The 26,383-nt window shown below is 33.7% G+C and overlaps 3 protein-coding genes across 5 annotated transcripts in view; 2 read left to right on the top strand and 1 right to left on the bottom strand.

The window, feature by feature from the left end:
- The window catches only part of LOC140445904 (uncharacterized), a 94,416-nt gene extending 83,814 nt beyond the window's left edge, over nt 1-10,602 (top strand). The window contains exons 4-7 of one of the 3 annotated variants that reach the window (XM_072538328.1): nt 2,387-2,553; nt 3,631-3,885; nt 8,425-8,592; nt 10,287-10,602. In XM_072538328.1, the coding sequence (XP_072394429.1) occupies nt 2,387-2,553; nt 3,631-3,885; nt 8,425-8,592; nt 10,287-10,524 (828 nt within the window). In that variant the 3' untranslated portion in view covers nt 10,525-10,602. Of the gene's footprint in view, nt 1-2,386; nt 2,554-3,627; nt 3,886-8,424; nt 8,593-10,286 lie in introns of all 3 variants that reach the window. The other 2 variants (XM_072538327.1, XM_072538329.1) reach the window with 2 other exon arrangements.
- A 1,376-nt stretch (nt 10,603-11,978) lies between these two features.
- LOC140446648 (uncharacterized) lies at nt 11,979-13,039 on the bottom strand. The gene is made up of 2 exons (XM_072539237.1): nt 13,035-13,039; nt 11,979-12,597 (listed from the first exon to the last, which is right to left on the bottom strand). Exons 1-2 carry the CDS (start codon nt 13,037-13,039, stop codon nt 11,979-11,981), a joined length of 624 nt encoding a protein of 207 aa, XP_072395338.1.
- Nucleotides 13,040-14,311: 1,272 nt separating this feature from the next.
- Nucleotides 14,312-24,765, top strand: Tdrd3 (Tudor domain containing 3). The gene is made up of 6 exons (XM_072538326.1): nt 14,312-14,482; nt 14,534-14,618; nt 14,677-15,058; nt 16,490-17,715; nt 19,991-20,165; nt 23,361-24,765. Exons 1-6 carry the CDS (start codon nt 14,457-14,459, stop codon nt 23,399-23,401), a joined length of 1,935 nt encoding a protein of 644 aa, XP_072394427.1. The 5' UTR covers nt 14,312-14,456; the 3' UTR covers nt 23,402-24,765.
- Nucleotides 24,766-26,383: the final 1,618 nt, after the last annotated feature.

Below are 26,383 nucleotides of genomic sequence, written 5' to 3'. Positions count from 1 at the left end.
TGTTGGACACAGACTAAGATCCCAAAACTATGGCGACAGTCTTAAGTCGTAGCTATATTAAAACCAGGATAGGATCCAGAGGACCCAAAAAGCTACCGCCTTATCTTTCTCCTGTGTTCAAGATTCAAGCTGTGCGAAAGATTTATATTTGTCTCTTCAATATCCAATCACACAAAAAAGAAAACCTTACAAAGGAACAGGCATGCTTTAGAGCAGGAAGATCATGTACTAGCCAAATACTTAATTTTACCCAGTACATCTAGAATGGATACCAAAAGAGATTAAAGACATGAGTCGTATTCATTGATCTAACGATCGCATATGATACTGTTAATCATCGAATATTTCTGAACAAAATTTACAAAATAACAAAAAACTACAAAAAAATTGAAGTCCTACGATTAATTCTGACTAACCGATATTTCTGTGTTGAGTTTTAGGGAAAAACAAGTAGATGCCGTGCACAAAAAAACGGAGTAAAACAAGGAAGAGTACTCTCGCCAGTACTCTTCAACATATACACTAATGACCAACTGATCTGTAATCCGTCAAAAACATTTATTTATGCTGATGATTGTGCGACCGCCTATTAATCTAGGAGTCTTCTGGACATAGAAGAACATCTTAAGAACGAGCTTGAATCGTTTTCAACATACTGCATGGAAAATCAGCTGCACCTAAATGCAATAAAAAAAAAACACAAATAACCCCCTTCCATCTCAACAAAAGGGAAGCTACAAAAAACCTTAACGTTCAATGGAATGGAGACACATTGTCACATTGTTCATTCTCCAAGTATCTCCGAGTGACGATAGATAGAATACTCCGGTATGCTGCCTTCACCGGCAGCGTTATTGTTTTTTGGTGACCGTACAGCCTTTTTTCTAAAGTATAGAGACTAAATTCCTATATCAGAGTAAATCTTAAGGCAGTCAAAATGCATTAACTAATAAAAGTCAGAATACCTGAGCTAAAACGAAAAACAAATGAAAAAGTAAGACATCCGTAATATTAGCCTTAGTTAGCTATTTAATTATTAATTTTTGAGTATACTACACTCTTATATTAATTTTTGAGTAGTAAATAAATTTTGATTCCTCTTTTGAATGAAAAAAATACAACAAACACAAGTAATATTTTAGACAATTGGCTAAATTGGTTCTTTGAGCCGGCTAGGAACTAGCTATAACTATCAAATATTAATTACCTGTATAATAAATGGTATCCATATTTTTTCTACAAAATACACTATAATAATCATCATCATCATTGGTTCTACAGCCCTATAAAAGAACCTAGACCTTCCCAAGTCTATTACGCCAGTCAGTTCTATCCATTGCCAACTGTTGCCAGTTTGCTGCGCCTATTTTTCTACCATCCTTATCTACTCCATCCCTTCATCTGAGTTTTGGCCTACCCCTACTTCTACTTCCCACAGGTTGTGACATAAGGATTCTTCTAGGAGGGTTGTTCTGCTGTGATCTTGCCAGATGTCCTGCCCATCTTAGTCTTCCTATTTTTATAAGAGATACTACGTCTTTACCACCAAACATATGTTTATATCTGTGATATATCTCGTAGTTGTACCTCCTTCTCTAAACACCATTTTCACAGATGCCACCGAATATTCTTCTCAGGATCCTTCGTTCAAATATAAGCAGGAGGTTTTCATCTGCCTTGGAAATAGTCCATGTCTCCGATCCATACGTCAACACTGATTCTATAAGAGTTTTGTATATGGTTATTTTTGTTTTTTGGCTTAAGTTTCTGCTTCTCATATGTCTACTCAGTCTAAAATAGTATTTATTTGCTAGGATTGTTCTTCGCTTGATTTCTTCCGTCATGACGTTCTCCTTGGTGATCAGGGAGCCTAAGTATGTGAATTTATTCACCACTTCAAAGGTAGAGTTATCAACCATGAATTGGTGGCCGATGTTTCTGGCTCTATTCTTGGTTGTTGATGCCATTATCTTAGTTTTCTCCTCATTTACTTGCAGGTCCATATTTTTTGAGGCATTTGGCAAGATGGTATACATTTATTCTAGCTTGCGTGTTGTGCGGGCAACTAGGTCAACATGATCTGCATATGCCAAAATTTGGGATGATTTATTAAAAATGTTTCCTCTGTTGTCTATTTGGGCATCCCTGACCGCCTTTTCCAGAGCTATGTTGAAAAGGAGACACGCCAGCGCATCTCCCTGTCGCAGCCCAACATGCGTTTCAAATGCCTGTAATTGTTCGCCCTGTATTTCGACTTTGCAAACAACTTTACACATTGTAGCCTTAACCAATTTTATCAGTTTATCGGGATGTGGAATTCATCCATGGCTTCATACAATTTTACATACTATAATAACATAACCTTTTTAAAATGGTATCATTTCAGTTAGATATAATAATGAATGCCGCCTCATTAGCTTCAATGTCAGCCGAAAGGTTTGGATCAGTTCAACACGAGGAACGTTTAACAGAATCAGTAGGTCTTATGGTCAGCCATGTACAAATGTTGAAACAACAGAGAGACGCTACGAGAAGACAGTTGCAATATACCAAGTAAGTTTTGAAGTTATTTAAACTAACGCCTATAAAGTAAAATATTACCTTGTTTCTTTATTTTTCACAGTAAGTGGTCTTTTTAAGCATCGGGTTTTTTTTAATACTTTTTGAATTATGGATCATTATAAGTCTTCCCTTTTTTTTCTATTTTAATCTAGTTTTTCTTTAATGATACATTTTTGATTCCCTTTGTTTAATCTGTTATTATATTTAATATTTCCTAAATAATTTTAATTATTTGATGACTTCTAGCCGAGTACTGTGACGATTTATGATACAAATATTTTCTATTAACACTTTTTACTTTATCAGTTACAAAGAAACTGATTTTGTGCTAGAAAGGTAAGTAGAAAACAGCTATACAAATAGTTTTCAGGCAATTTGAATCGTAATCATAATCATGAAGGAACATGGATGAGCATAACGGACTATGAATGAGGTTTAAAAGATAATAAAAACGAAAAAATAGTATTAGCGTAGAAGCGATGACGAAAGTGGCTAAAAAAATGACAAAAACATAGTTGTAATAGGATAATGAAAAAAATAAATAGTTTTTTTTTATTGTATAATGGCTTTGGCATAGCCAATTAGCCAAAATAAATAGTTATAATAGATTTAAGAAATAAGATAGGATGTGGACTAAATATCTAGATAAAAAAAACAATATTGATTACCGAACCTTCACTTATATGCTCTTTTTAGCGGACAGGCGTAACTATGTATGGAAACCTATCAGATTAGATCCGTAAACAAGAAATACATACTACGAACATAAGATTATTATAGACTAAAAAACTTGTAAAGCGAACTTGTTGAAAATGTAAAACGAGCTGGTTGGAACGCCAACAAAAGAAAAGGAATATAATGATTTTTTCGGTTCTATATCACATGATAATACAATCTGCACATACTATTTCATTGCATACTTTTTCTACTATTACTTTTTCTATTTCAAATTTTTGCAACCACGATACCTAAATAATATTCTGATGAATCTAGTCTCCATTTTTAGAAACATTAAAGAGTGAAATTTACTGATATCCAGTCTTAATGAAATACTTTTTGCTTCAGAAGAGTTCTGCAAAATTCAGCAGACTCTCCTACTAGAGGAATCAATTCCCTCCCAGCAAATAACCATCAACTGGCATCACCAACATCCCCAGGTTTAAAAATAATTAGTAAAAGGCGTGCCAGTATTGCAACGTTTGCTCAACCACCTAACGAAAATAATCCAAATAGGACCATAATTGAAACTAAGAAAATTACTAGAAGAACTTCAGATTTAAATTTAAGAACTGGAGTTCTTTGTAGAAGACCAACTAGATTAGAGTAAGTTTTAAAATTTGCATCTCTGTTTTGGTGTTCTTTTGCTTGTTTTCTTTCTGCTTTAGCTGGTGTGGTAGGTACCTTAAATTTACTGCTTGTTCTACATTCTTTTATGCCAAAAGTTCTATGCTCCTCAATACTAACAAAATGGTATTCGTTCTTTTTGACTTGTCTGCTTTATGACAGTTTAAGGTGATTATATTTAGGTGAAGCAAACTGAAGATTTATTTCTAATAACTAGACCTCACAATGCAGTTGTCAGCTCTCACCTTTCTCACTCTGAGGGTAGTCAGATATGGCAAGAAAACTGTCTAAAAGTGGCGAGAATTATTTCGGAAGCTATGTCTGAGTTTCTCCTTCAAGAAAATGTTATCCCTCACCAACAGCATGGCTTTATCAAACGTCGTTCAACGATTACAAACTTATTTCATTGTGTAAATGATTGGTCATCATCTTTAAACAAATGGCATCCTGTTAATGTAGTCTACTTAGACTTCTCCAAAGCTTTCGACCGTGTTCCAAAACGTCGATTACTAGCTAAATTGGATCATTATAGTATTCGAGAAAAATTAAACATTTGGATTGAAGATTTTTTATCCGACAGATACTTCATGGTTCGTGTTGGGGAAGAATAAACCAGTGAAGAGTAGAGTGTCACAAGAATCAGCACTTGGACCGCTACTTTTATGTATCGACACTAGTATCCGCTCATTGTATCTAGTAAGGTTTCCATTTACGCTGATGATACGAAATTATATGTGAATGTAATTATTAACCAACATGTTCCTTAACACGATCTTTACCCAATATTCAAATGGTGCTCAGAATGGTTACTTTGGCTTAACATTGAAAAATGCATTGTTCTACATATCGGCAAAAATAACCCATCACTACCGTACTTTATTAATGGACATCCCTTAAACTCGGTAACCTCCCATAGCGATTTCGGAGTGATAATGAATAGTGACTTAAATTGGTCTGATAGTTTCGGTGTGTAAACATGCAAACTCGAAACTGTTTTTGATCCGTAAACATTTTACTTGTATATCTATCTCTAACCTCTGTTAATAAACTTACCTACTCAATATACGTCAGACCTATTCTTGAGTTTGCCGTGCCAGTGTGGAGTCCAGATCTCAATCCGGATAAAATCCTACTTGAAAATGTTCAGTGTAAATCCACGAGACTAGCATACGGCCGTGTAAGACCTAATTATGAAGATAGACTATCCATGGCTCATCTTACAACTTTCGAGCAGGGACGTCTTCGAGATGACCTAATTATATCCTTCCGTATTTTAAAATATAATTTTGGGAACCTAATTACCATATTCACTTTAAATCAAGCCGAAAGATTAAGAAGTCTACTGCAAGGTCCAGACTGAACTTCTTGCCAAACAGAATATTTAATATCTGGAACAATTTAGATTAATACACCATATCAACAACTAGTGTTAACATCTTTAAAAATAAACTTGATAGTTTCTTTTCCGGATTAGTACATACTTTTTACATTCTAAGTCATATTTTTGAAGGTTTTGTTTGTGTTTAATAGGCGGAGACTTCGCTGCTTTACAAGCTAAGCAACCTCTCTTCCCCTCCAAGATTTTGGTATCCAGAGGTGGTTTCCCATTGCCCTTCTCATCACTGTACAGACATCTTTTTGCAAGTACCACTCTGCTGACTACTGTTTGAGACATAGCCATCGAAGTTCATCTAGCTCTTGCGTATGTTCAGTTTTTAAACTGTCATCTACCACTGCTCAGTTTTCTCGCCATATATGACTACCCTCTAAGTGAGAAAGCTGGGAGCTGACAACTGCTTTGTGAGATCTAGTTATCAGAATTCATCTACAGTCTATGACTTTCAATGCAATTATTGTAAAGAAAAAGTACTTCCTCTACAAGGCAGTGCAAATAATATGGATGAATAAAATATAAGGGTGCCCAAATCATAAACTTGAAAAAACGGACCACACAGAAGGAAGGCTTGGTGACGATACCATCCAGCTTAAGTGGGTTAAGAGGGGCCTCAATCCAGACGTAATCATTTAAACATGCTCTTTTCAGCTAATTTGAGACCTATAAATCTTTTTTATTTCACCTATGAATATATAATTTAATTTAAACTGTGAGGCGTATAAAAAATAAAAACAACAATTTTAAAGTGAATACTTATTGAGTAATACATACTTCAAAACATAATTAAACAAGATAACTAAAATCTTCAGTCAAAGTTATATTATCAAAAATCTTTAGGATTTGAATTATGGATATTTTTTATCATTCCAGCCAATATTAAAACCTCGCCCTCATCCAATATACAGTTGTAAAAACTGGAACAGTCGGGTTTTAAATTATAGAGTACCTATAATATTGCAGAGGGGGTATGCACTATAACTAATAATTCTTTCAGTATTACCATTATGGACAGGGAGCGCAAATACATACTGGCATATCTTCAAAAATTCAGGGTGCTTTCTGGCCTGGTATGCATTAAAAAAACCCATTGTTCGTGACACTGATGTGGTTTTTTATCTTCATCAGTAATGTTTTCACTTACAAAAACCACTAGCGGTGACAGTTGATCAAATAGCAAAGTATCATTTATATCAATCATTTTTTCGTTGAAGTAACAAATAATTTCTTCAATTTGTTTCCAACCGGGGACCTCCTTCAAAAGCATCCATTTAAACTCTGAGAAGGTAAAAAACTGTTTAGTCCATCTTTAAAGATACTGTATGCAGGTTTTATAAAATTCAACTTCAGTTCCGAAGTTATTATTTTTTTTTTTTTTTTCGAAGTTCCTCTTTTCTTTTGGTCAAAGCTGTGAGAGCTTGCTGAAAAATATTGAATTTGCTATGGACAACCCATAGGTGCCTCAGTATTATTAAAAAATGTTAACAAAGTTTGGAGCCTTTTAACAAGAGATCCTTCAAAGCATCAAACAGTTTTTGCGGGCATCTAAGACAGCCAACAAGTTTTTGAATGTGCTAAAATAGTGCCATATTCAATGTCGACTATTTCTCAAAATTTTTTTAGCCTCTCTATTTGCACAATGTATATAGAAAAATAGGATAATGGAGTTATGTAATACATGTGCAGAGCAACCCACACCTCCAGTACAATCCTGTAAAGTAATTTTTATGAAATTGGTGGATTTGTACGGCTCTGTTCAGACCACCAAAATTTATGTTTGTGTTATAACCACAAAACGCAAAGCAAATAATTTTATTTTACTTAAACTAATCAACACAATTTAAGCAGAAACTAGATATCTCATCTCATGTTTCACATGAAAAAGAAGCAACTTTCAATAGCTTTGACTGTATCCCTTCATTTATGTCAAAAAACTGATCCACAAAAGGAAAGATTTTTACAGCCTTGCGATTACTTGCATCAGTTAAAATTTCATAAAAAGGGGATTTATTAATCTCTTCAATACTAATTTTTACGTTAAATGAACCTAAAACACCAGTTATCAGAGCTGAGTGCTTTGTTCTAGCAGAGCTAAACTTAAATGCAATGAGTAAGTGAAACATGAAACTGGATGGTGCTTGATTGTATGAAAGTCTTGAGTTAGCACAGCACCTCTAACTTTCATTTCTTCATTTGAATCGTGTTCTATAAAATAATTTTCACGAGGCTTACTGGTACTTGGAGCACTCAGTATATTCGTATGTTTCACTGATGCGATGTGTTGTTTTATACTTGAACGTCCACCATGAACAATACTAAAAACAGTAAACAGTATTACAAACTGTGCACTCTGCTTCATTGTCATAGCGTCCCTTGTTATTGTACATCCATTCTTTGGAGTGTTCCTCCTTAAATTGGCACTGACGCTTGGGCATAATTAGTAATTAATGACAATATGAGATGTACCAAACAAACACGTGTAACAAGACAAACACCCACAGCCACGCTGACTTGTCGGACTCAGACTCAGGTCACAGCATAGAAAAAATTCCTGTTGGGGTTGGATAGTCGCCTGCAGAATGGGCGAGTTAAACTGTCGTGGAAAGGGGAAGGCAGCAATGGGCGACCTCAACTGTCTAAGCGAGGGACGACGCACTAGGCGAGACGCAACAAAAATGTATCAACCCAACGGGACATTTAGGTGTATCTGGACTCCAAGTGCGATAAATAATACCTTTTGCAAAATATCATTCAAGGATATATTCTGGTAAAAATAAATATAGAGATAAAAAAAATGCAATAGCCGCGAAACTGTATGCAACTATATCTAAAATTCAGATAACTATTATGATACTAGAAACGATACGGTTGAAGGATTAAGAAATGACGTGGAATGGTTGAAAAAGGCAAATAATATTCATTACAGTTTAAAAAATAGCAATTCAGCAAGAAAACCATAGGTTAAAAACACAGCTAGAATGAAGACATAAAACTGAAAAATGTATCTAGATGTATCATCGTTGTATTTGAATTTTGTTTTGCTTATTGGTGTTCTTTTGTTTCTTTTGGGCAATAAAATATATTTTATGTTAATTATACTAACATATTTATTCTTTACTTTTTAGATTGGGTGGAGAGCTAGTCAAAATTAAAGAAGGATATGCGGAAACATCAAATGAAAGCGAGAAAACGTCTGACGTAGAAAGTGAAGAAACCAATTTTTCAACGCCAAATGTATCTAGTCCCGAGGAAGAACCTGCAAAGGATATTGACGTTTCTAAACTTCCATTAAGGTACATTTTCAATAGCAAAATTAGTACCTTAGGTATAAATTACAGCCTTAATTAACAGCTGTAAAAATCTTATTACAAAAATTCAAGCAATTTGATTAACCCAGTTTAAGAGACTTGCACACCCCCTAGAATGACATTCGGATGTTACAATTCATTGGAGTGAGGTGTATTGCACTTTTGTGGAGCACTTTACCACGCTCCAACGCTTCAGGATATCCCTTTCCTCCTATAGCATTCTGATGCGTGATAGGTTTCACTATCAGCCAAATGAAACTGCTTGCTTGTGCCTCGAATCTCCACTCCTATCTGCGCCCAGTTCGGCGACTCAGTGACCGAGGATGTGAGCCCTTCGTGCCCAGATTTTGGGGTTTTGTTAATATTTTGGATGGCTATCACCTTTTTGTTAGTATTTTTTAACTTTTTTTGGTGGTTGAAGCCTTTGTTTATTTATTATTATTTTTTTAAGATTGTCCTGAAAATAAACATGAATTATTAAATTGTGCATCATATGCTATTATCTCTCGCAGGATCGGCGAGATCACCCTTACTTGTTGCAGTTCTCTAAACAAAAAGCGTTCAGCGACGTATCTATGTACATTTGCAGCTTCTCTGAGGATGTTATTATGGGCTGCTTGTATTTTCTTTTTATTTGAATTGCTTATGTGCCCCCATACAAGAGTTGCATATGTGATTATTGGATGCATATATGATGCTGTTTATCAGTCTCATTTTCGTCTTTATGTGTAGTTTGCTTTTTCTACCTGCGAGCCTCTTATTGCTGCTCTGGCTGTTGCTGTTTTCCGATGAAATTATCTTGCACTAGCAGCTGTTCCTCTGGGGTTTCTCTTTTCTTTTTGAATATGATTGCTTGTGTATTCTCTGAATTTATTGCTATTTTCCATTGGATACAACATTCTTCAATGTTATCTAATGCTGTCTGTAGATTGTTGACCGCTACTTTTAAGTTTCTGTGCTTGGCCGCAATCGCTGTGTCGTCTGCATAAAGGCTGAGTAGTGTTTCTGGTTTAGTAAGCTTATCGGCCAGTAGTTTTACGGAAAGATGGTATTCTTTCCTGGTTTTGGAATCATGATAACGTGGACTTCCTTCCATCGATTTGGGAAGAACCTGTATTTAAGGATTGCGTTCGTTATGATGGTTAAAAATACTTTTGCTCTTGTTGGTAGATACTTCAGAGCTCTATTTGAAATTTCATCTAAAACAGGTGCTTTTCTCAGTGAGCTATTTTTAATTAGTTCGTTTATTTCTTGAGGAGATGAAGGTGTGATTATCTCCTCTGGTTCTTCGGACATTTTTTGTGGTTCTTCGACTTCTTAGATGAAGTCTACACTCTCTCTCGAGAGTCCTCCTCATCACCTCGGCTTTTTCATCTATGGTGTAGACAATTCCATTTTCACCGTTTAGTGGAGGTATGCGTTTTCTATAATTTCTTCGTATTTTTTGTAGTAAAATTATTATTGATTTAATTAGGCATCAAAAACTGAATTATACTGGCGAGGGAAAGAGATACAAAAAATCTGCCGATCAGATCGGCCGATGAATGAGTAGTACGCTAAGCGATTGGAGTATGCCTCTCGGCGTCACTCATTTCATTGATCCATTCCGCTTAAAAAACTTAATTATAATACCTAATATAAATTTAATATAAATGATTGATATATTTCTTCTGTTTTAGGGAACAAATAATATATAGATTTAAGTCAATAAGCACATCGATAGAAGACAAGTACAATATATGGACACAGAATGGGAAAATGCACGAAATATACACATTCTGCGCTGTAATCTGCTTTTCCCTAAGCCTAATCCTATTACTAAACATTCTTGCCGAATACGAATATGCGAAAAGAGGAATATTTCCATGGACGTGGACGGATGATACCCAGAAAAAATTCAATAATATTAAGAACTGATATTATAAGTGTTTTACTATTGACTCGAAAAGAATTTTGTTGTTTTATGTTGTCCGAAAATAAACGTTTTGTACTGTCTTTAATTAATTCTTAAACTATAAAGAATATAGATACCAACGTGACTGCAGTAAGTTAATCGTGATTTGGTGTGCTTTGAGATTTGGGCTATCGGAAAAACTGCATTAAAGAATCTATATAATTTTGTGTGAAAAATAAAATTGCCAACAGACTTAAAATGTTGATTGTAGCATTTTATGAGAAGACGTTAACGACAATGCTAGCTATGTACACGTCAGCACGTCAACAACTGACGAAAATGTCAAAGAAGAAAAAATAACAAAAATTGTTATTAAAAATCGTCAAATCACTATTATAGAAATTTCTGAGGGCGTCAGCATATTGGTTGACTCATGTTTTGTAATGTCGTCCGATGTTTTGGAATGAAATGTGTGACAGTTAAGTTTGTCCGAAATTACTAAATTTTGACAAGAAGAACTGTCGCATAAACATGGCGCTTATAGGACAGTGCTGTCAAAGGAACTAAAATTGCTATAAACATAAGCGAATGGAAAAAAGCTAGTAAATACGATTGGACGGACAGGACTTAAAAGATTGTGCTTAAAATACCCTAGGGTGCCCTTTGCTTCTATGTCAAATACTTGGCAAATTAAAGCACTGTATAGTTATAGTCCATTCTGGATAGCGTTTGACCTTGCATCGCAAGCTGTCCCAAATTTTATTATTCTAACCTTTAGGGGGAGTTAATAGTAGTGTATATTTAAAATCGCGACTGTATTTCGCCGTTACATCAGCCGCCATCTTGATTTTAAAGCAGAACCTTTTTGCTCAATATCTCCGCCATTTTCCACTTTTCGTCAAAAATGGTACAAATTGAAATTGTTGCAAATGCGATTTCCTACAATTTCTTTTTTACAAATTTTTTCGTATGGTCGATATTTTCCGAGTTAGGAGAAAATTGTGAAAGGGAAAGGGAAGCATAATTATCGAAGTATCTCGTTTATTATTAACTTTACCTTTTTTATTTTAAAATTCAAGATGGCGGCTAATGCACCGGTTGGATTCTGTCGCGATTTTAAATTGTCACTACTATTGATCCCCCTAAAGGTTAGAATAATAAAATTTGGGGCAGCTCGCCATGCAAAGTTAAGCCTTTTTTGTCTAACCCGACTGTACTATTATTTTTATAGCAATTCCGAAGAAGCAGCGAACAAAAACATACGACGAATACATGTTAATTAGTCTGATGAGCCACACACTGAAAATTTTTCTTCGCATTATTCATGGAAGAATAAGAAGTCATTGCGAAATATATCTAGATGAATCTTAGTTTGGATTTAGAAATGCACTGGATATCCTTGAGGCACTTTTTGGCTTAAATGTACTTCTCTGACAATCGTCAAATGATTAGACAATAGATTAGAGTTTCAATCGGTTCAAGATTTCTTGTATGGCTGTAGTGTCCATCCAAAACAAGCACCATCATCTTCGGTTGGTTTCACATGCGAAATAAAATGTTTAATCCACTGTGTGAATATATGTTGAATCCAGCCTGATGGATGACACGCTGCTATAGATCCGTGAGGAGTACCATCTACCAACTCAGCTTTCATGTTTTTCCGGGAGAATACGAACAAAGGTGAGACATATCCACCAATTGCGCTCTTACAAAACACCACAGTGACTGGTGAACCCCTCTCAGCAGCAGTCACGGCACAAACTTGCTTCTTATCTTTTAGGGAAATGATGGGAGGGTGTTTCGTCTGCACGGTTATTATTTCCGTTTCATTAGAGTTGTAGAGTCTCGCTGGATTTAATTTGATTTTCTCCAAAGCGGGTTCAAGCAAGCTATAGAAACGTGTTACGTTTTCTTCCGTAAAGCCCTTTATTCTTGCTTTGGAAAGGTCCTTAGGCTTGCTACGACTTAAGTTCGAATTACGTTTTAAGAATCCCTTGATCCATTTTTTACCCGCTGTCGCATTTACGTTTGAAAATGGATGGGAAATATTATTCTGCAATGCAAGTTGATAAGCTAACAACAATTCTTCAAACCATCTTCAAACAATAGGAAACCAAACGTTTTTCTAAGCTCATTAGAAACAAAGGTCTCCGGCGATAAGAAGCTGATGAACTGCCTTTTTTACATAGTCTTCTAATGTTGATTTCAAAACTTTAAACATGCGGGATGCTTTTAAATAATCCATCCCATTCCTTTTTACTGCCTCTACAGCCTCTATCATTGTATGGCATTCATCCTTTTTTGTGTATGGTGGAAGATATTTCAATATTCCAATCACTGGGGAGGGATTTCTGTATTCATATTTCTTTTATGAGCTGCTGTTGTGCTTTTATAGTATCGGGCTACCTTCTTTATACAGTTCAGATGGGAGATTATTTATTCTGGGTGATTTGTTTCTGGCTAACTTTTTAACTGGGTCTTTAACTTCAAGAATCGTTGGAGGTTTCTTTACTCTTTCGTCTGTTCCACTTACCTCATATCTTTCGTCTTTTAGGTTTTCTTCTCCTTCCTCTATATTACGTACCTACCTGTTCAAATATTCCACCCATCGATTCAATACATCTTTCCTTACTCCATATCCATAGGTCAACATTCGGACTACTGCATTGGTTCAGAGAATTGTATAAGAAAGTTAACATCAATAAAAAAAAAACAGAATTCAAGGGAACTATAAACTTAAAATATATATATATTTGTTTTTTTTTGTGTATCCTCTTTCCTTTTCTTCTCTTTGTCTGGTAATTCTCTATAGTTGTTCTAGTTCGTCGGGTAAGCATTTTTCTGTAGGCTTCATTTTTTTATTTGTTGTATTCTTACATTCATCGTCAATCCAATAATTTTTACGGGCACAAGTTTCTGTTCCTATTTCATCACAAATACATCAGGTAGCTTAAAAAAAGTTCAAGGATAGTGTTGCTTTCTACACATACGATGACCTCGATTGGTAACTAAAACTAGTCTGGTCGGTTGGTTAAAAAATTGTTTTTTACCAGTTGACGCAATACGTGGGTGTATAATTACCCAAGCGATCTGCAATTTCAACGAAAGACACCTATTTTTCTGTGGTTCATTGTTCAAAACAATGTACTAATCAACAGTCTAGTGTTTGCAACACTGTATCAACAATCGTTTATTGTTCGGTAGTGTCTAGGTTTTTGTAAGCGAAATCTTGGCTAACTATATGAGGGGAAACAAAACTATGTTGTTATTTCAACAATATTTATATAAAATTGTGAAATTGCAACAGATAGGAAAGCTGTAGGTAAAGACAGTATACCAAATCAGAAAAAAATAGTTCTCGTCGTATGTTGTCTGGGTCTTCTGGATATTTGTTTTAATTTTAAATAATATAAGAGACATTTAAGTAACCTGTGGTTATGACTAGGTCGATCCTTATCCATTTCTTTGTAATAGCTTATATTTGTCATAATTCGTTCACATAGGAAATACCCAGAAGTAAAATAGAATTGCAATTATCAGATTGCAAACACCATTCAAATAAAGTAAATTTAAAGCTTGGAAAATAGAAATAGAGCAAAAAATAAATTAATGGTTAAGGGGGAGACATTGGCTGTCATAAATTTACATAACAGACGATTTATATAAAAATTAAATATAAGATGTAGTATTATTTTTAAAAAATAAGTCAATTGAATTGATTGCATCAGTAAGAAAAACAGTTAATAATACTAACTGAATACCTTGACAGTAAACTGAATGTCTATTACTTTCATCAAAAAAAGAAGAAGCTTCAGTCATCAACCCGTTTGACGTATGGAAATCAAGGTTGCAAAAATACAAATTAAAGTTTTTTAAAAACTCTAAGAAATATAATAATTATATAAAGAAATGAGATAACGAATAATCAAATAACTTTTTAACTGCATTTAAAAATATGGCTTCAATCTTAGGAAACGAATGGTAAGTAATGATTTAGTCACCTCTCATGGATATATTCATTCCTATTTTTAGGCATATATCTTCCAAAGGAAATGAAATTTTAACGGGAAATGTATCGACAGGTGATAAACAACAACTTTATAATTTTGCTTTAAATGTAAGTGATAACGGCTTGTTTAGAAAGTGTCTATTTTTATATCTTGATCCTTTTTTAGACAGATTTAAAAGAAATATGTAGCCCAATTGTTAACTCTTTTCCAATTGATGCGACATCGAATGTAGTGCTTCAGATTCACAAAATCCGAAACATTTCTGCACCCAAAGCTAACGAAGATTCCCAAGCAGCTCCCCGAATGCTTAAAATAACTCTAACAGATGGAGAAAACTATATTCAAGCTTTAGAACTTACAACAATTAGCACAATAAATTTTAAGACGACTCCACCAGGAACGAAGCTATTAGTTCAAGGAGCTAAACTCACGTCTGGTTTTCTATTACTAAATCCACAAAATTGTAAAGTTTTAGGAGGTAAAGTTGCCAATTTGATTGAAAAGTGGGAGCTTGCCAAAAATGTTCAAAAAATTAGTAGGAACTATAGTAAGTATTACTATTAGAATCTTTTATTTAGAACAAAACCGATTTCTAAGTCTTGTGAACCACATTTTATGTATACATGAGAGCAGGATTTACTAAATATTTCCCTCAATATGAAAATATTTTCTTCTAGAGAGCTTTATGTAATGCAATCAGAATGTAATAAATAAACTAATGAAACTGAGTGGTAATATAATACACAAATATATACCAATTTTTGTGTGTTTTGTAAATTTCAAAGAAAACTTGCTCTATGAATGTATAACTAAACCCTATTCATTCTACAAATTCCCAGTCGTCAATAGAACCACGTGTAAGCCAAACAGGGTCGTACTGATTTACGACCTATGTATAATATGATTTTTAAAAATATTTACTTTTGAAACTTTTAGTGTAAGAATTTCTTGAAATTTAATCATTATATCACAATTAAACTAAACTCTAAAAAATAACACGACCAGTAAATAACTTAACAATAACTATAACATAAATATAACACAATATAATAACTTAAAAATCAACACGATACAATTAGAATTTAAAATAATCACAAGTTGGGATCTGTAACATGAGAATCTGTCTCGCTTACGGTAATAAATTATATTTTATTGCCTCTTGATGAATGAGACGGCGAATATCAACACGTGCTCATGTTTACTGATGGGAATTTGGTAAATGAATATACTTTATAAAAAAGGATACAAAAAAGAGATGATAGAGATATAGTGAAAATTCACTCCATAAAATATGCAATATAAAAGTGTCTTTGGAAATAAAGTAAAATAAAAAATCTACAAATGAATTTATCACAAAATTTACAAAAACATTGAAGTATCAAATAAATTATTGAAGCACAAGAGTGAAACTTAAAGGAAACAAAATCCTACCATATGGATTTTATGTATTAATCTTCTTAAATTCATGTTTTTCATTTGGTTTTGCTAATAGTACTACAAAAAATACCTTTTAAATTGACTTTGACCCATTTATATCAAATAAATGTTACAACTGCTCTACATAAACATTATTGTTAAAAAAATTTAATGAATTTGCAGTACTTAACTAGAGTTTTGTTGTGTGTGTGTGTGCTGTTGGTTTCTTTTGACTGTGGACTTAATCCATTAGCCGAACTAAAATTACTCTTATAATTATATCTCTTATACTCATTATATTTATAACCTATTTGATAATAATGATTTACAATAGTAATTCACACATATATTATACAGGTACTTACATATATATTTTGGTGAGCGTCTTTGTTTGTTTTTATGCTGTATTTTATTATTTCGTAGTTTATTTTTTTACCATTTTGTTCCTAGTATTTTTAAAATTTACTTTCTTGAAGCTTTCTTATTTTATTTAATTAATATTTAAACACTTTGGACCACTATCTCATATAGTCACATAAAATAATATGACTAATTTTTTTAGATGAGGATGGTCCACCACCATGGGTCAATTTTGGTACCAAAATTCAAACAGGAAACCAAGGAGAAAACTTCAAATCACTGACCAATAAGGAAAAGGATGCATTAAAGGAAAATTCAGAATTTGAACAATTGAGAAAAGATGCGATTGCAGAGGCATCCTCTGGAGCTGTTAGGAAAGTATTTAGTGGTAGAGTGACACAAACTGTACAGTTACAAAATAACACAAATAAAAGAAACCCAGAAAAGTTTAAAGAAAAGAAGGAAGCATTTAAAGGAAAAGGAAGATCGATGAAGGAGGTGGAAGATAAACCTTTGAAACCTTCAGAGAAAGTTTCTTTGTTTGCATTTCTAGAAGATAAACTGCCTGTGGCCGCCAAGGAGGAAAAATTGTATCTGAGTCAACCTAGTAAAAATAATTTTAGAGATGCAGAAGTTTTGTCTGAAAATATGAACAAATTTGACAAATATGACCATAAAAATAAAAAAACTGCAATACCAAAACAATTTGAAAAACCAACATATAACAACAACCATAGGTATCAAAGTAACAATAAAGAAACCAATAATTCTAGACCAAATACAGCAGAAGCTTCTCATCAGCCAAGCAAAAGTAATTCTGAAGTAACAGAACAAAACAGTAAACCAGTAAACAGTTCAGTGAAACCTAAAACATCCTATATTAACAGATATGAAGCACAACAACAAAAACAAAATGTAGATAGTTTTAGTAAGCCAAAACAAACTAATAGTAACTTCACAGGTTACAATTCAAACAACCAAAGCAGAAATCAACTGCAGCAAAATAGCAATTCCCACTATTCGCAGTATATACCGCATAATTCCCAAGCAAATGCATTTCAACCTAATAATTTACCATATATACAAAATTCCCATCCAAATAGAAGTAACAATCAATATTCCCATCAAAATCCTAATGCACATAATACAACCATAAATATAACATTAAATAATCAGCAAATTCCTAGTCAGCCTAGACCACCTACAAATCCAAGTAGACCTTACCAAAATGACATCAACCATATCACCCAGGAAACACAAAGAATGTCTATCAATAGTCAATTTGCTACTAGAAGTTTGAGGCAACATTTAAACTTGAATCCAAACACTCATAAGAAAAACGAGGATTATGCAGGGAAGGGGGAAGATAATATGCATGGATGTAATATAGGGGATGAGGTGTTGGCCAAATATTGGGAAGATGGCAAGGTAAAAACTTTTTTATTGCTTTTAAATTTGTACCTTTAATCCTAATAACAATAATCAGAGTGGGTCACTGAAAACAATTCACCCTGTGGCTATATTCATATGATTTTGTGATCGTGCTGAAACAGGTCGATTTTTACTCCAAATGAGACAGACATACTTTTCACCAATCCATTAATTTTAAATAGGTAATATGCTATGTCTGGAATATCATTAGAGAAGCACTTCATTTGAGTATTCAGCCATCCATGATTTTTCTTTTCATAGTAATCTCATTAATTTTTGAAAATGTTTCACATCTTTTCCATTATATCAAAGAGTGCATTAAAACATTTTTTTTGCAACAACAGTACGAAAGTTTATTAGAATTAATGTAAATAAAATTAAGTGAATTAAAATAATTTATATATATTTAAAGATAACATTTTTTATGTTAAAAGTTACTTTCCATTTTTTTTAATAGGCACAAGACTTATTATTCAAAAATACTTATTGAATTAACACCACTAAAATTTTACCAATGATCTAAATAAATACTTACAAATTTTTCGAAAATTTGTGTTACACCAAATCTTACGAATATTGCAAAAGAGTGGATTGTTTTCAGTGGTCCACTCTATCTTTAATGTTATTGAATAGGAATTTTTGACTTTTTTTTTCTGTAATATCCAATTAATTTTAAACTTTTATATAAAAAATGTTGGAACCAAATAAACCAAAAACTGCAAGCAGCAGATAACATTATAAGAGTGAGAGGGAGCAGAATGAGCAATCAGAATGTTGGGAAGCTAGAAAGCAAAAGAATGAAGAAAAACTCAAATGGATGTAATGCAAAAAAACAAGTTACAACAAATTAAAAAAAGCAATAAACAGAGCTAAAGCTATTTACTGAATAAAAATAAATATGTGGATAGAAAACTAAGCAGAACAAATGGGAAGGCCAAGAATGTGTAATAATTAAAAAAAAATCTCTAAAAAAATAACAGAATACATCATGTCGATGGGTGGAGGGGAATAAAAAACAAGAATAGGATAACAAAATATCAATCACGAGAGATTAAAGAAGTGTGGAAGAAATACTTCTATGAAATCCTAAATAAGGAGAAAAAAAATGAGGAAGAAAGGGATGAAAGTGAAGAACGAGAAGGGGAGAAAGAAATAATGTGTCCAATCAAGGAAGAATTAACAAAAGAAATACTAAGGACAAAATGTCAAAGCAACACGAGAAATGAATGAATCACTTGAATCATTACACCTATCTAGAACAAAGGTGACAAAGACTTATGTAAAGACCATAGACCAATCACGCTGTTAGCATGTATATACAAAATATTGGTATATAATAATCAAAGTAATCAAAAACTATGCAGAAAAATACTAGGAGACTAAAAAAATGGATTTAGATTTGGAAAAAATTCTAGAAAAATCTTTGGAATATATGCAGTATTTACTGAGCAAATAAATTTATGCAGTATTTATTGACTTCAACAGCGCCTTGACACTATGTGAGTAAATCATGTAAATAATAAAGTAATAAACAATTTCAAATTTGAAATAGTAACGACATTCAACTACCTGCAAGTGACCATAAGAAAAACTGGAACATTAAATCATTGTAAAGGGAAACCAAACATTCGGAAGGAACAGAAAGATGCTTAAAGACAGAAAACTAAGCAAAAAGAAATATTTACAAAACACTGATACAGTCAGTTATCATATTCGCATTGGAAAAAAGAAGAAGAAAACTTAAGAAGGATTAAAAGGAAAATAATAAGAACAATCATAGGACATGACATCAATACATACAGAGAAAGAAGATTAAAGAAAATAAGAGTTAGGAAACGAAAAATATAGTGAGAATAATTAAATCACAACGCTTTGAATGGATAGGAGCAGTCACGAAGCGATATACTCAGCATTGACATTTCCATTTTGCTCTGAGCTATTTACAGCGTTTTAGAAGTTGTAAAGATGTCTTTGAGTTTTCCATAGGTTGTCCATGTTAGGTTTAGTCTTCTTCGTAGTTCGCAATGGAAAATGTACAGTAAGCAAATTGGCTGTAGTTAAAAGGGATAAAAAAACTGGTCGAAAATAATATGTTATTGTATGAGCTCTTTCGTAAATGACGTGTTGTGGCACGGTCGCCGATGTAAAATACACCCTCTCTATATTCTCTTTAAAAATAAAATGTTCAATCCAATATTAAATCATATAAATTGACTTCCAAACCTGTATATGAGATAATTCGTTCCTAATAAATATATAATGTCTCTTTCAGTATTATAATGCCACAGTAATTTCAATTACTCCTCGAACGTTTGCTGTTCGGTTTAAGGGATATGGGAATATCGAAGAGATATTAAAAACTGATTGTTTACCAGTGCCGCAAAACAATGCGAGACCAAGCAATAATCAAAATCAGCAATATGATTGGAATAATAAACAATACTCAGGTAAGATTAGTACCTATAATGTTGTAAATAATATAAACTTTGTATTTAGTTGTGCTGTTACATTATTTATGTTGATTATGATAATAAATGCAAAGGCATCAGAGGAGGTTTTACCATTGGAGTGCATGGAAACGTTTTTATATAAATGTCTACTAAAATTTTATTATATACTGGTTGCAAATCACATTTTGTTATAAATTCTTGTACAAAACTGGAGCAAGAAGGTTGATATTTATAATAGTAATCCAGTATAAAGGCTGTTGTAATTTTATGCCATAAAACTGCTATCAGATCCGCTTACTTCGCTGCTGCGTGTTATTGGTATATTATGGTGTATTGTTGGTATATTATGGTGTTTACTGTGAGTGAAAGTGATCTAAGTCGCGTTGAGGCTTTAGAAATGTGGTGCTATAAATTTTTTTTAAAAGTTTCTTGGATGGAGAAGATTCGAAACTCCACAATACTAAAACGTCTGAGCAAGACTACTGAGATTATAAAAAGCATCAAGATGAGAAAGCTGGAGTACTTCGGACATGTAATGAGAGGTCCCAGATATAGATTGCTACAAAATATTATGCAAGGGAAAATAGCAGGCAAACGCAGTCCAGGACGAAGAGTTTTCATGGTTGAAGAACTTGCGAGATATCTATGGTGTTGATACAAGCATAATATTTAGGGTGGCAGTGAATAAAATTAAGATAGCTATGATGGTAACCAACGTTCTGAAATGACATGGTACATGAAGAAGAAAAGAAATACACAATCAGATATTGAGTCTAGCTGTTAAAAGATGGGAATCAAACATGTGTTTCATTTTATTTAAAAGATAACTTACTTTTTACTCTTTCAAATCTGGATCCGACTACAGTTTTTCTGTCCAGTATCGGGTCTATATCTACTGCCTTTGTATTTGGGAGCCATAAATTATCGAGGGTGTACTTTAATGGACAAAGTCTGCATACTCTCAGGTGTCCAACATTCAGTATTTCCCTAAATTCACAGAGTGCGTTGATATCTGTTTTTCTTTATACCCCATTTAATTAGGTTTTGTTAAAGGGGCAACGTCGTTGCGTATGCGGCTCTCTCTGCGTGAGGTTCTTCAGTCCAGGTCTATTCCGTGTGGTGACTATGGGTATAGGGGGAACAATTCGGAGGATTCGACTTTAAAACTTCTCATAAACTTTTTTCTTGATTTAAGCCGATTGGTTCCTCGAACTTGTATAATTTGGAGTCTTTCATCGAAAGTTTTCCACAACTTCTCTACATATTGAGAGGCGCATCTACGGTCTTTTGGTGATACGAAACCAGCTGCCCGGCACAGTAGGTAGAGGAGTTTATTTCATATTGCCGGTAGTTAGTCTACATGTTTCATTTACTGCAGTGGTGACTTGTTGGGAGTGTCTAGATCTACTTCACACGGGACAGGCAGAAGGGTTGTTTTTTCGTTGCAACATTTTGTCTTGTACTCTGACAGTGGTATTTATATGTTATTGATCGGTCTAATATGACTTCAAGATATTCGGGTCTGTCAGTATGCTCCAAGTATGTCCCTCTCAGGATACGTTCAGTTTTACATGCGCCAGCGGGTGTTGAGATGAAATGCACACACTTGGGTTTGAGCAGTGTTTGGTTTTAGTGAGCTTTGTTTGTAATAGGTTGACATCATATTTGAAGCCTCTTCCATTGTCGACTCTATCTGTGCAAAGTTTTTCCCTTTTACAGTGCTATCAAGGTTGTCAGCGTAAGCAAAGCTCTGATCTTAAGGATGCATTGGCTGGCAATTCATGTATATGTTTAATAGTGACAGGGTAGAACGCTTCCTTGAGGTATTCCTACAGGCATGCTAGCCTTTGTGTATTACCTATCAGCCTTATTGCTCCCACTTGCTGCGTCTTTGTCCACCACGTCACCGAGCCATAGGTTATCATGGGTCTAATAACCCTTGTGTATAACCATAGAGTCATTTTGGGGTTAAGTCCCCAATTCTTACCGCACATTCTTCTACATCTGCCCAGGGACATAGTAGCTTTCTGTGTGGTTTTCAGAATGAGAGTATTCCATGTAAGCCTATGATCAAAATATACCCCAAGGTATTTTGTTTCTTTGGCAAATGAAATCTCTGTTCTTCCCAGCACCGGTTGTTTTAGGTCTTGTAGTGCTGTTTTTTTGGCGAAGTTAACGATTTGTGTTTTCTGAGCATTGACTATCAGTCTCTCTTGTTTACAGCAGTCGTCAACTATATTTAGGGCTGCTGCATTCTTTCAGACACCACCTGAGCAAACCTGCCCCTGACAACGATTGCTATATCGTCAGCATATCCTAGACAATAAAAACCTTTTGTGAACAGATTTCTGAGGAGATCATCTACCAAGGTTGCCCAAAGTAGATGGGATAGAACTCCTCCTTGTGGACAGCCTCCACCTACTTTTGCTTTGATGGTTGCTTTACCCAGAGTGGACATTACTGTCCTATTCTCCAGGGATGCCCTTATCCATCTGCATATTACCGCAGGTGCGCCTTGTCTACTCATAGCTCCAATCAAAGAGCTGGTGGTAACATTTAAATGCCCCTTCTATATCTAAAAAATCGGCCATTGCTATCTCTTTATCTTCCATTGACTTTGAGATAAGTCTATTTAGATCATCCAACGCAGAGTGCGTACTAAGATATGGTAAGGTAAGGTCCGTACTAAGTAATAAGGTATAAGTTAAATTATACTTTTTTTTTAACATTATCAGTGTGTTCAAAAAACAATCTACTCTATGTATCACTACATTACACACTACTATAGACTAGTACACTATAACTATAATTTTATCTAAAACAAAAGGAAAAAGACTGGGATACTCACTTCTTGTCAAGGTGCTCTTCAAGGCATTACATATTCGACAAACAACATTGAGCCACGGTAAGGTTAGTCTACATACATAGAGTACGAAGGTAGCAATATAAACCTAATCTACTTGGACACTAAAATCTACACTAATGCATTATAAATTTTCTCTCATTTCCATGAGCTAAAAGACTAAGAATATTAAATAGAGCCTGTATATTATGATCATGTAATTGCTGAATAAAGTGATCTGGTTCGTTTTTATATTTCTGGCAGTCTAAAAAAATATGTTACGATCATGTTATAAATGCAATATAATAGATGTTTGGTCTATATAAATATTAATGAATTATTTTTTCCAGGTTCAATGGAATTTCGAAGAAGTTCCAGACACTACAAATAAGTTAGCCAACTTTGTTACTGTTACGTCTTTTTGCGTGTAGTCTACAGGGTGTTCTCGAAACAATACAATATCCTCTTTTACAGTACACAGTGATGGAACGAAGAGCATCATCGTAATTCCAATAATCGCAGTATTAAAATCTAGAACATTCTGTATAATTATATATTTATTGTTGATCTTTGCGAAATGGACATTTTATAATTAATAAGAATAACATCTTCATTTAAGAATAACTTTTATTTTCGTATTTATGTAATCTTTTAATACAACTGTAACACATCAGTTAAATAAAAAATAAAAGTATATAGGAGTCTTTAATTGCAGTAAATAATACATTTTTAATACGATTTTTATAAACACGTTTTAAAAAACACAAAAATCACTTTAAATTCCTAAAATTTGGCTGTTAATGCGTCTTTACACGGTGCTATTGATAGTGCGTTGTTGCCTACATCAAGGGGCAAGAGATGGTCTCCCTAACTTGCCTCTTGCTCTTTACACTGACATTTAAAAAATGTCTTATTTGTCTATTTATTGGAGCCAACTTGCGATGTTGAATACACTCCATGCTGTTTTCTCCAAAAAATTCAAGGTCTCCTCAGTTCCTCCAAGTTCAACAACTTAAGGTAATTTAAAATTATCTAAATACTTCGAAAATTAAAAATAAAAGAAAAAAATAAGAAAAATAATAAAATTACTCCATAATAATGATCTTACTGTACAGCCTTGAATTTTTCATTTAATCTTTACAAAGCACTTTTGAAAAAGTCACAATTTAAAACAAATTAACAATAAAAACAATTATTGTAAAATTCGATGAGGCAAGGGGAATCGCTTTACCTCTCTCTCTCTCTTTGGATTCATTAGATGCATTTGCATGCACAAGGCGCACCGTGTAAACGCGCCATTAATGAGAATCAATACACCGTAGAAGTTTAAATTTTATTTAAAGTTTAAATTTTAAATTGACCTCTGGCGGAAAAAGAATGCATACACTGTGATCACTTTTAGCGTTTGTAATTTATTGCTATTTCAAAAAAATAAAAATTAACAAGCAATTAACTTTGTAAGTCCTAGATTTTCATGCAACGTGACCAAAAGTAGATTCGGAAGTCGATATTTGAACTTTTGGTGTAAATACGCCTGAAAAAATATTAGAGTAACAAAAACAAAAAATTAACAAACTTGATTTTGATAATATAGAAATAAAAAATAAAACAACTACAAAATTACGAACAAAAACTAGAAGATTTCGATGAAGTGTGGAGCAAATTTAAAATTAGTTGACAATAAAAATAAAACAATGATTACGAAGAAGATAACAAGAATAGAAAAAATATATATCAGAGCGATTCAGCGACGACAGAGATAATTAAATTTTACGCTATCAAGATTGTATTAACAGTCCAGTAATCATGTCCATAATCAAAAATTAGAGAAACTGTTTGTCCAGATACGTTTACATCGACTTATTAAATCTGGTAGACAAAGAAAATATAAAAGTGGCTAAAGCCTACAGACTGGCTTGATCTACAGTTATCACAATCCCCAAAAAACAAAAGGTAAGAAAATGCTCGTAATATCGATTAATTAGCCTAATGAACCAGTTGAAGATTTTCTTAAAAATACTTCATAGCAGAATCATAGAAATCCGAAGAAAATCTTGAACAAACAGTTTCGCTTTAAAAATGCACTAGGGTACAGAGAAACACTATTTGAGCTTAACGTCATGTTGAAGAAGTGTATTAATCAAAGGAAAGATGTTTTACGTCCTTTGTGGATTTCGAAAAAGCATTTGATACAGTCACGCATGTAAAATTAATGGAGATATTAGAAAATATATGAATTAATGACAAAGATATTCCCACTCATCAAAAATTTTTACTGGAATCAAACCGCAAACGTAAAAATTAGAAATATAACCGACGAAATATTATTTCCTCAATATTACTCAAAATATCCTCAGATTCAAACACATGGAATAAAAATAAATGGAGAATTACTTACTGTAATTAGGTAGAAGGATAATTTAATAATTCTATTAGACAGCGTTGAGGCCTTCAAATTTAGCTGAATCGTATCTATAAAGTAGGGACTGAAATAAGAATCAAATAACACCAAATGTTTAGTATGCAGCCAGATCTAAATAGAAAGAATTAAGAAACTAAAAGTGCTATGTTAAACTGTTTGTTCGGGCTGTTAGGCCGTTGTCTTCTAAAATTAGTTTTCGACGTTTCGCCAACACTGGGGGTTGGCATCTTCTGGAGATGTTACTGCTTCGCTTGTAACCTGAAACTGACAGTTTGTGTCACTTGACAAGCGACAAACAAACAGACTGTCAGTTTCAGGTTACAAGCGAAGCAGTAACATCTCCAGAAGATGCCAATCCCTAGTGTTGGCGGAACGTCGAGAACTAATCTCAGAAGACAACGGCCTAACAGCCCGAACAAACAATTTAACAGGTTAGACGATGGCCGTGAAAGCCTAACGCAGTTTAAAAGTGCTATGTTTTGGATAATACTGTTGTATGGAGTAGAAGCACCAACGATGAACCGAATCGAAGCATCCAAAATGTGGATTCATAGGCGAATGTTAAGGATTCCTTAGACAATACACAACCACCACCGACGTATTGAGAATAGTTAACAAAGAATAAAGTTACTAAAGGCTGTTACGTGTAGGAAAATATCTGATTTGGAGCATTATTCAGAGTAATAATGAAATACTGCAGCTGATTATCAAAAGAAAAATGAAAGATTGGAGAGGTGTGAGCGAAAATCAAGCTGATTGGTTGAGAAACATTCAAGGTTGGACCGAAATTCGAAACTCAGTACTACTTTTTCATACAGCCAAGCCCGTGAAGCCTTTAGATTAAAAAAAAAAAAGGGATCAAATAGGTATACATAACTTGGATTGACAAATCCATTAATTTCTATTTGTAGCACCAAATGACTGCCTATTAAGTTTTTTCTACACAGAAAG

The sequence above is a fragment of the Diabrotica undecimpunctata genome, chromosome 7 (assembly GCF_040954645.1).
Source record: "Diabrotica undecimpunctata isolate CICGRU chromosome 7, icDiaUnde3, whole genome shotgun sequence".
Taxonomy (NCBI): Eukaryota; Metazoa; Arthropoda; class Insecta; order Coleoptera; family Chrysomelidae; genus Diabrotica; species Diabrotica undecimpunctata.
Note: the sequence above shows the minus strand (reverse complement) of the source record. Positions and strands in the feature narration are given on the sequence as shown.